Source organism: Pollicipes pollicipes, unplaced genomic scaffold (genome assembly GCF_011947565.3).
Source record: "Pollicipes pollicipes isolate AB1234 unplaced genomic scaffold, Ppol_2.1 Scaffold_6138;HRSCAF=7277_pilon_pilon_pilon, whole genome shotgun sequence".
NCBI lineage: Eukaryota > Metazoa > Arthropoda > Thecostraca > Pollicipedomorpha > Pollicipedidae > Pollicipes > Pollicipes pollicipes.
Window position 1 is genome coordinate 461049 of NW_023596818.1, and position 11186 is coordinate 472234.

Genomic DNA, 11186 nt, shown 5'->3' on the forward strand with positions numbered 1-11186 from the left:
TATTCCTTGACTCAACCGGAAACGCATATTCACCGTCTGCGATAGCCGATTAGCAAGCGTGTAACCAAATGAACTGTCTTTCTGTTACGCGGGCGCAGGCTTCGCATAAACGCAAGAACACCGTCCATACGCGGGTGCCTGATAGACTAACTGGGCCGACCAAAACGGCCCACCTCCATCATGAGGTGCGGACGGCGCGACTATGTCGGCCTCTGGTACCACACACAGAGGGGCAGGCGCCAGGGTTTAGTGAACCTACCCGGGCAAGCGGCGCGATAAGCGGGGACGAGCGCTCTCATCAGCCACCAGGACCAGTGTCCGGCCTCAGAACAGCCCAGAGCACTCTGACACTGACAGTCACGCTGCGCCACGTCGTGCCGCTGCTGCCAGCCTCGCGAGGGGGCAGGGTGCGGGAGAGGAGGGACGTCAGTGGCCACACGACGCGCGGCCGGCCTGCCGATCGACGGCGACACCGGAGCGCGCAGCTGTGTCGTGTCAGCGGCCGGCCGTCCTCGCGGTGCGAGCGAGCGGCCCCGGCCGGCTCGGCGGCGAGCGTGCGTGCCGGCGGCACCGCCATACTACTCCCAGGCCGCCGCCGGCACGCTCAAGCAAGGGGGGGGGGACGATCAGGTTCGGCGTCTGGTGGTGGGCAGGAGCGACGGTCAGGTTCGGCGTCTGGTGGTGAGCAGGAGGGACGGTCAGGTCCGGCGTCTGGTGGTGAGCAGGAGGGGCGGTCAGGTTCGGCGTTCTGCTCGACAACAGAGGGCAGCACCGGGCGGGCGGTGGCGGACGCCTCAGCCGTCCGGACAGCTGTCGGGCGGGCGGTGGCGGGCGCCTCAGCCGTCAGGACAGCTGTCGGGCGGGCGGTGGCGGGTGTCTCAGCCGTCCGGACAGCTGTCGGGCGGGCGGTGGCGGGCGCCTCAGCCGTCCGGACAGCTGTCGGGCGGGCGGTGGCGGGTGTCTCAGCCGTCCGAACAGCTGTCGGGCGGGCGGTGGCGGGCGCCTCAGCCGTCCGGACAGCTGTCGGGCGGGCGGTGGGGGGTGTCTCAGCCGTCCGGACAGCTGTCGGGCGGCTCCCGTGATCGGCGTCACCCCGCTCTGACGGCAGTGCTGACTCGAGCGGGGACAGGTGCCGCCAGGCAGATGTTGGAGGCCACCAGGCACAGCCGTCACGGGAAGCCTGTGCGCAGGCTCCGGCGGGGACCACGTAACATTAACCGCTGAACACAAAAACGGTTACAACCGTGGGCTTTGGGAAGCCGACGGGACACTCGCACAAACTGACCCGAATGAAAACACGTTGTAGCCGTATGGTTTTGGGAACTGGCAGGGTATAGTATGCGTACAAACTGACTTGTAAAATGCACGCGGTTGAAACCATACGCGCTGGAAAACAGGTAGGGTATGAAACTCGCCTACACTGATCCGAAAAACATACGCTGTTACTGTATTCTTCTGGAAAGTGGCAGGGTGCGGCTCTCTTCTAAACGACGAACACGTGTCTGAGAGTAGTCCTAATTACTAATCGTGTATTTGCAGCAGGTTCCTTCTACTGTCACGTCGATACACACGGCGCGCGCAAAAAAAAAAAACATTGACAGGAAGCACGATACTGCAGAAAAAAAACGTGAGAAACGATTCATAACTACAAATGATACATCACACAGGATCCGCATACGTAATAACTACACGCTGTGCTGCACTGCGCTGCTGTACGACACTTCAAACATCGTTCGCTCACACGACTGGTTCCAGTGCGGCGGCTACGGGCAGGCTGCAACAACGCCGCGCAGCAGACGCATGGAGCGAAGGCGTAACGCTTCGCCGACAAACGACGTTCCCAGCGAACCGGCAGGTATCAAAACACCCACTGGGTGAGGCTACAGAAAGGTACCTAACCGTGTCATGCACGTGCAACAATGCATCGCCTCATGGAAAATAGGCGCTTGCACAGGCGTTCCCAGACCTTCCCTGGCATACGCATATGTACAGGTAACAAGTCATGTTTGCTTACACTGGCCGCTGCGTTTTCAGCACCCTGTTGTAACGTGACTTCGTCGGGCCCTCCCGCCGCAAAAGACGGACTCGCGCCGAAGCGCGCCACCAACTCACGGGCGAGCCGCATTCCTCTTTCCCGCCCCCTCCCCCCCCCCCCCCCCCCCCCCCTCCTCCCCCGCCACCTCGAAGGGAGACCGTGCGCCGTCGGAGTGACGTGGGTCTCAGCTGGCGCCTGACCCCGCCTGAGGGGCGACATTGGTCCGGACTGAGGCGCAGCACCACCGGCAGAGCGCGGCTCTGGGTTCGTGGCATGCACCCGCCGTTGTAGTAATGCCACAGCCAGCGCCTTGGTGCGATACGATAGCCATGCATTAGGAACTTGTCAACCGTAATTTAGTTTCAATTTCCAGCTGATATGACCGCATAAAAATCGCAGCATAATTGCTATATGCTAGATGACGATAGGGGATGAAAGTAGATAGAGATTGAAGATAAGAAACCACATGAAACAGGTAGTAACTGTGAGGAATAACAGATGTCCTGAATGACAATAACTAACAGCTAAAAGGTTGTCAGCAAATGTCACGCAACGGTTACATTTCCAGTCAACCGTTTTCACTGCAAACAAAGACAAACAACAAATTGAATTCAGGGTCCGTTTTCCGACTCCAAAAATATGTCCTAAAATACGAAACGCAGAACGCCGGATACACTACCACACGTGCCTGGAGGGCCGCCGTGCCGCCTCGACCCACCCGGAGCGGGGGAGCGGGCTGGTGAAGCCACAGCAGGCCCCGACACGCGACCCCCGCCGGGGGTTCAGCACCAGTCCACCGCACCACACTTCCAGCCACCAAACCGCGTCAACCGCACCACACTTCCAAACACCAAACCGCGCCCACAACCCAGACCGCGGCCGGCTGTCGCCTACGTCGGCGGCGGTCTCTGCGGCGACGGTCCGTGCAGCTGCGGCCCCTGCGGCTGCGGCGGCGGCGGTCCCTGCGGCGGCGGTCCTCCGTGCGGCAGCGGTCCTCCGTGCGGCGGCGGTCCTTGCGGCTGCGGCGGTCCCTGCGGCGGCGGTCCCTGTGGTGCCGGCGGCGCGGCGTTCTCGTCGTCCTGCAGACCGCCGTGGCGGCTGATGATGTGCTGCTGCAGCCGCTGCCGGCTGCTGAGCACGCGGCCGCAGTGGCGGCACGTGGTGCGTCCGCGGTGCATGCTCATGTGGCAGAAGAAGGAGGGCTGCGAGTAGAGCGGCTTCTGGCACAGCTTGCACACCCGGTAGACGGGCGGGCGCGGCGTGACACCGAAGTACGCGCCTGCCGGGGGACAGAGCGATCAGCGGAGCGGACAACACCACCCACAGGGGCGGGCAACACCACCGGCCGACCACACGGGCGGACAACACCACCGGCCGACCACAGGGGCGGACAACAACAACGGCAGATCAGATCATGTCCGGTGCGGTCGCACATCCAATTACGCAAGTAGCTGCCCACTTTGTAATGGTTTGCAAAATCACAATCCGAAGATATCTTCTTTTTAAGAGTTGCAAACGTCAAGTCGTTAAGTACTTTTGATCTGATCTAATCTGATCGCATGTGTTTAATTTTCTCCTGCCAGAGACAATCCACACTTAGGGCATCCGAAAGGCAATAGGCCTGACGGGCACAATATGCTGGGCGGAAGGCCAACATGCCGTGGTGACATCTGCCGGTCAGCTACAGCACTAACGTTGCGGTACGTGACCACCGCCGAGCTCGTGCTATGGTGCGACATGCATGTAATTGAAGCCCTCCTACCACATCTTAATATGCAGCTTGGAACGCAAGAGAAAAACCTGCCTTGACCGAAGCAAGATGGATATACATTTGAACGGTTGAGCTCTGCGCTTCAGAGCTCAGCAGCAAACGACGTTTGCGACGCGCCCGTCTCCGAGACCGTTTTCGAAAGGCGTGCCGGCGGGCCCCAGCACTGGGCGGTGAGCCGGCGTCGGCAGTGCAGGGACCACCGGGGTTGACCAAAGGCAGCGGAACGCACCTCTGATAACAGAGCGCCCCTAGCTTCTGGTGGTTCTGCACCCACGAACGTTGCCCTGAGACAATCGCTTGGGGCGATAGTCAATCAGCTGTGAGCTGTGAGGTAGCATCGCCGACTGCACCCGACGAAGCTGGCCTTCTCGTCTCTTGGGACCTGGAGTTGGATGACTCGACGACCGTCACAGAGTTCATGCGGCGGGGTAGCCAGCGTGGCTGTACTATGACCGTGCCTCTTACCACTCCTCCACATCCAAAAAGGAAACAATTCCCGACAAGTGGGGCGACGAAGCCAATCCGGACGTCCGTCGCGCCGTCAGTCCCGCCAAAAACCATGCCCAAGTCGACTGATCATGAATCTAGCTGAGCCGTATTGTTTGAACGGCTTTAGTAGCTTAATTAGACACTCAGGACATCACACAATGACGCCGCGCCGGCTCCGTGCCAGGAATGCCGAATGCCAAAGGAATGTCGATGCCTCGGCTTTGGCTGGCGATCAAGCACACCGCTTCCGCAGACGTCTCCAGCCGCTGGTGGAGTGATGCAGACTCGCCTCGGCCAGCCGTGGCTGCCATCGGCTGCGCCGGCGGCGCTGGTGACCATCACGGACCGGCGACCCCGGCTGGTTTAGGAGCAGCAGGCTCTCCGCCCCGCATCGTGGATCCCTTCGCATACCGCGCCGGATCCACACCGACTCCACTCCGACCCGCTGCGCCTATCACTACACCATCGTGGATCCCCCCACATACCGCGCCGGATCCACACCGACTCCACACCGACCCGCTGCGCCCGTCACTACACCATCGTCGTAATCGAGCCCAGTCTCAGTGTTGCAAGCGTCGAGAGACAACAAAGCGGCGCGAAGTGCGATTGAATGGCCCGTACGACCTCTGGCAACTCGCTGCTAGAGGCTGGACCTTTGACAAAATTCCGCGATCCGAGTAATCTGTCCACCGCTGGAGGGGAAAGACCATCTGCCACTGGAGAGGCACAGTCATGCGCGCCATGGTGGGGACACACCTGACGATCAGCTCTCATGACCATCCCGCACTAACCTACGTCATCTGCGTCTCCGCCACCGCGGCGCGGCACGGCACGGCACGGTATGGCACTGCACGACTCGCGGGGTGCCGGCCGCACGGCACGCCTGGCCGGCCGCCGCCGCGTCACACCCACCTATCGACGCTGGCGCAGCTCGCGCAGCAGCACCGCCTGCGGCGAGGTCGGGTGGATGGAGACCAGGTGGACGCGCATGTTATTCCTGGTGGAGAAGACGCGGCCGCAGACGGGGCACACCGTCTCGCCGCGGTGGATCGACAGGTGGTGGTTCAACTGGGCGCGCGTGAAGAAGCGGCGCGCGCACACCTCGCACACCTCCGGCATGGCGGGCCCTGCAGGTCACAGGTCACACGGCGTCAGCGCGCGGCCCCAGCCCGCCGGCGCGCGGCGGCTTGGAAATATTGACGCGGCTACCGATTGCAAGGCAATTTGTTTGACCGATGACTGTTGAAAAACTACCGCTTTAATAAGGCACGAATCGCTATGCGGCTTGGTGTTTTTCTTCGCTATTTCTTTCTACGCTCGACCAACATTTCACAAACCCTTAATGCTCGCTCGACAAAAAGTTCAGATCAGAAAGCAATCGGCACCGATAGGTGGAATGGCAGACGGCACCGAGCAGCGCAAGCCTGGGACGTTTAAAAACAACAGCCGGTAGCACGGGAAACAGGCAGAGTCATCGTTCTCTGTCATGCAGGAAGAACTATGCGGACGAATTTAGTCGTACTCATTCCAGGGGACGACAGAGAAAATAATCTGTCATGCACGCCTGAGTTGTTCGCAATACTCAGATCTCTATTGTAGTCGGTATGGATACCGGTGCGCGTACGAACGTACGTACGCATGCACGTCATCGATGCTCGAGAACCGCTCACCGGCGCTCAATCCGCTCCGATTCGGTGGATCGCGCCGAGACCGAGTGAAAAACATCAGCTGCTACCACGCTCACAACGGGGCGGGGCCCCTCTCCGAGCCCCTGCCAACCTCGCGGTCGGGACGGACCACCGTCGGCCCCGTGTGGCAGCCGGCCCTCGCGGGTCGGCGCCGCCCGCACGGCCGACCCCACGTGCACGGCACACCAGCCGCCCCGCGCGCCGCAGCGGAACGCTGGGACCCGGACGACGGACTGTGGCGACCAGGGCGACATCTACCGCCCGACGGCGGCATGATGACAGGACTGGCCGCTCGGGCAATAACGACAATTGCGATGCCGTTTTTGCATACCATTACAGCCTGGGCACCGATAGGCAGCGCCCGGGCGCAAAGCCAGCTGTGGTACCGACCACTGCTTATGGCTGCGACCACACCAGTATGTGCCAAGACGTTGGCAGAGGCCTCAGATAGAGAACAGGGCCCCGGAGACGGATCCCTGACACGGGGTGACACCAAGGAAACGGGTCCTCTTCGTCGTCGAAGGGTCAAAGAACATATTTTGAATGACTTAAGTAAGCCCACAACGTGGGCGGTTTGCACACTTGCCATTCTTTCTCTAAGGATTATGGTCATGATCGTCGTCAGCATTTGTGCCTGTACTGCACGCTGAGCTGCTGCGGCCGCGAGGCATCGCCTGCTTCTCTCCCAGGTAGGAAGGGTGGACATCGTGATACTAATGACAGCGATTCATATAAGAATACGGCCTTCTAAGGCAATGCGGGCCGCGGTGCTCCTTTCTCCCCTTCTTCACCAGCGCGCTTCTTCTCGGCTGCCCCGTTCAGGCGGGAGCTGGGGCGGACCGAGGTGCGAATGGCTGAGGTCAGGTCAGCACCACCCCACTCGCCGGCGCACGTCCGAGAGGCGGCCGAGGTCAGGTAAGCATCGCTGCACCTACCGACACACGCCCGAGAGCCGGCCGAGGTCAGGTCAGCATCGCTGCACCTACCGACACACGCCCGAGAGCCGGCCGAGGTCAGGTCAGCCGCCAGTTTACTGCTGCTCCACGCCGCACCAGACACTGCACCAGCTGCGCCGGCTGCAAACACACGCATACACACATACATACACATAGTGCCAAGCCTGAAGCTGTGTGAAGAGTGGCACGCTCCCATGCCCGTCAGATCGATTCGACCAACCGAACAGCTCGTGTGGCTTGTCATTGATAGCCGACTGGCCACGGAGCCGGACAGCCTGACGCGGCCGCCACGGCACAACCTGGCGCTGCCGCCACGGCACAGAGTGACGCCGCCGCCACGGTACAGCCTGACGCCGCCGCCACGGCACAACCTGGCGCTGCCGCCACGGCACAGCCTGGAGCGGCCACCACGGCACAGACTGACGCCGCCGCCACGGCACAGCCTGACGCCGCCGCCACGGCACAGCCTGGGGCGGCCACCACGGCACAGCCTGGCGCCGCCGCCACGGCACAGCCTGGGGCGGCCACCACGGCACAGCCTGGCGCCGCCGCGTCAGTAGCAATACTTGTATTCTAAAGGCGAGTTAACTGTTAACATTTTGAACGCCTACATCAGGAGTGTTAACATGTGTCGTATTACTCTATCTGTTGGACCAGTTGCATGCCTGATAATACGTTTATTGCAAATATCATCACCGCTGGTACCGCGATGAAATAACTTGATTACCATAATGTTTTCTTATCTTAAAAATAGCCAGCCTTAATATACCAGGATGCACGGGTTCAACTATCAAACGGTCTTGGTATAAGTTATAAGGAAATCCGATATTGTTGCAGTATTCACGGTTAAGGGCAACCACGAGCACTCCTTTAAAGTCCAGTTTTCGTAATGCATACTATTGATTACGTGAATATGCCGTTTAATCACCACCGGTGAAAAATTGAGCATTGGCCATATCAAAAATTATAACTCGCAACACCAAAGTGGCTTGAGGCCTTTCTTGCGCCCTCATTACATTGGCCAGCCAACAAACGCATGCCTTCTCATGCAGAGGAAATAAAACGGGCCGCGCAATATACTTGCCAGAAATCCTGGAGCACCACCCAACCACGCTGACAATGTTACAGTGACCTTTGTTCCGCCCCGACTGAGGCCAGATCACATCGGTGGGTCATTATACCAGCCCAGCGCCAACAGCTAACGAGCTATCGCAGCCCCGTCTCTGTCCTGTGTCTCCTGTTTTCTCGTGCATGATCACCACTAACCCCGATCGTGGTTTGTCACCCGAAAAAAACAACCGCATGTTCTCATGTATTCAGCGACACACACCGGCTCCGACCACAGTGCCTGCAGCAACCCACTCCAGAGCCCGGGATACTAAGGAATAGACACACTGATAATTCATGGAGGCCAGTTTTCCTCCTCGCCGCACAAGCCACCAGGTCGAGAGCCTACGGGAAGTGGCAAGCTGGGATCTTTTTAAGTCGGCGCGGCACAGTTAAAGCTCCATCTACTTCTCATCTCCTGACCAGAACTATCACCGACAAACAGCACCGCCCGGAATGGCCACAGGCGTGTATCGTCAGAACCAATCCTGTCGGCAGCCTCCGCGGCACCAACACGTCAAAAGTCGAATCAGCAGCTCTGCGCATCAAATCGTGGTATATCATCGCTGGGCGCATCATTCGCTGACAGGGAGACGTAACCCAGTCCACGGACATGCAATGCCTCGGAGTTCGAAGCTGACGTTCCCAGAGCCACCGGGAGACGGCCGGCCACCCACAGCACGGCGCCTCGACCGCTGCCCCACTGACGTTGGCCAATCATCTCCAGCTGCGTCCCGACCACCCGCCGTTAGCCAGCTCTCCCGCCCTCAGCACGGGCCGCCGGCCTCTGCCCGCCGCCGCGGGCCGCCGGCCGGCCGCTGCCTCTACCCGCCGCCGCCTCTGCCCGCCGCCGCGGGCCGCCGGCCGGCCGCAGCCTCTGCCGGCCGCCGCCTCTGCCCGCCGGCCTCTGCCCGCCGCCGGCCTCTGCCCGCCCGCCGGCCGGCCGGCCCGGCTACATCAGCACGCCGTGGCGCGAGCGCAGGTGGTGCTTCATCTGGGTGCGCCGCGTGAACACGTACTGGCACACGGGGCAGGTGGTCTGGCCGCGGTGGATCGCGCGGTGCTCGCTCAGCCGGCTGGCCGTCTTGAAGGCCACGCCGCACAGCTCGCAGCGCAGCCCCTGCCGGCCTGCAACACGCACACACGTGTGTCAGCCGGCGGCCGGCCGACCCCCGCCGCGCGCACACGTGGCATCCGCGTGCCGTGCGGCGGACACGCGCCGCTTTGCGGAACCGCGGCGCCGGCACGCGCGTCAACACGGGACGTGAGCACGTGGCACGGGCGGAGGAGCCGAGGCACGCGCCGAGCCGCGCGACCGCGACGAACGGCGTTGTGCATACCTCGTTGGAATGCGTGTAGTGGGGACGACAGGCGAACACGGCCGGCTTACGGGAGCGCAGCCCCCGGCAGATCACCGAGGAGTGACGGCCGGACAGTGCCGCCAGGAGCGGACCGCTGCCCGAGCACCACCCCAGCGTTGGGGAGATGTCAGCCCCGCCCGCGTCACGCCCGTGTCGCGGCGCTGGACACACCGGACCCGGAGGGTCGGCGGGTCTCCAGCACGACCCTGCCGCGCTGAGTGCTCCACTGGCCGACACCAGTCAGCCAGAGAAGCAGCGACCCCGCGACCTCAGACGTCGGGCGATGGTGTGAAGAGAGCGGCGGCGTCCGCTGCTGCGCTCCAGACCACACGCCGATGGCGTCCGCTGCCGTTCTCAGCGCCGCGAGGGCAGACAGGCGTGCAGCGCTCGCGTCTCACCAGCCACGTGACACGGCCGTGTACCAGCGGCGCGATCACGCGTCGTCGGTCTGGGCCGACGGTGGAAGCCGTGTCCTATTGACCGTATTCACGGCGGTGGTCACGTGGGGCAGGCGTGCGCCAGCTCATGCTGCAGTCGGGGTCGGTGCGCCAGTGACTGTCTCAGCGACGGTCGTGTAAACTCCAGCCGTGCTGCCAGCCGAGGCGAGGCCAAGGGTGGGACTGGAGGAAATCAACCCGCCGTTACCGGCGCAGAATCTCTTCTCTTACTTTTAAGTAGACAATCCTTGCTTATTTATATCTCTTTTCAGGCACCACGAATGACGTGCGAAAGTTGTCAGCACTACAGCTGCAATGCAAGGCATCTCAAGTTTCTGCAAATCGCCGGGGGTCAGAAGAATGCTACAAGTCTTTTAAAATCCTTTTTCCTCCTGCCAAACTCCGCGTTCGATGACAATTGTATTTAGACGCATGTACAATACGTAGTCGATGCCATCAGAACAACCGCATGCACACCATCGCCGTACTGCGTCGTGCCATGAAATCTGCCAAGATGGACAATGAATCAGATGGGCCTTTGCCGGCAGGAAGAATCAACTGCTTCAACTCCGAATCCTATAGTTCAACCACTTCTCGTGGAACTGAGCCGATCTAAACAAACAGTATTTGATTGCCAAGGCCTCGGGATATATCAAGCAGCAGAGAACCGCGTTGAGATCACAGTGAAAAGTTGACAAATATATGTAGCAGGCTTAAGATTGCCCGACTACAAAAACCCACGCGGAGCGTCGCTTTTATTAATTTCGCTCAAGGGTTGGCTTTTCTACTACAAACCCCCCTAATGCCACTATGTACACGTTCTTCGATGATGACCACTGGGCTGGCGGCGCTGTAACAGCTCCAACAGCGTGCAGCCATCCGCCGCCGTCCGGCAGCGATCCCGCTGCAGTGGGCACAGCCTCGCAGCCGCGACCATAGCCTCACGGAACTCCGACCTCCAGACCGGCTGTCACTGGTCGGTGCTCATGGGCGGGGCTGCCAGTCAAACAGTCGGCGAGACGTGCGACCCTGCTCAGGACTGGACGCCGAGCTCCGACAGCCTCCCGGCTGTCTCCCGGCTGTCTCCTGCCGGCCTGACCCGAGCTCCGACAGCCTCCTGGCTGTCTCCTGCCGGCCTGACCCGAGCTCCGACAGCCTCCCGACTGTCTCCCGGCTGTCTCCTGCCGGTCGGACCCGAGCTCCGACAGCCCCCCCGGCTGTCTCCTGCCGGCCTGACCCGAGCTCCGACAGCCTCCCGGCTGTCTCCCGGCTGTCTCCTGCCGGCCGGACCCGAGCTCCGACAGCCTCCCGGCTGTCTCCTGCCGGCCTGACCCGAGCTCCG

At 61.3% G+C, this 11186-nt stretch overlaps 1 protein-coding gene across 1 annotated transcript; it reads right to left on the reverse strand.

The window, feature by feature from the left end:
* Positions 1–2925: 2925 nt before the first annotated feature.
* Positions 2926–5944, reverse strand: LOC119106014 (zinc finger protein 2-like). The gene is made up of 4 exons (XM_037229611.1): positions 5932–5944; positions 5216–5422; positions 3103–3314; positions 2926–2997 (listed from the first exon to the last, which is right to left on the reverse strand). Exons 1-4 carry the CDS (start codon positions 5942–5944, stop codon positions 2926–2928), a joined length of 504 nt encoding a protein of 167 aa, XP_037085506.1.
* Positions 5945–11186: the final 5242 nt, after the last annotated feature.

Excerpts from the sequence above, each read along its gene's own strand:
- LOC119106014 (XM_037229611.1), bottom strand. Across the intron at positions 3,315-5,215 it reads GCTGCGCGAGCTGCGCCAGC|GCGCGTACTTCGGTGTCACG; the intron begins GTCGATAGGTGG and ends GTCCCCCGGCAG. Across the intron at positions 2,998-3,102 it reads GTCTGCAGGACGACGAGAAC|GGACCGCCGCCGCCGCAGCC; the intron begins GCCGCGCCGCCG and ends CCGCCGCCGCAG.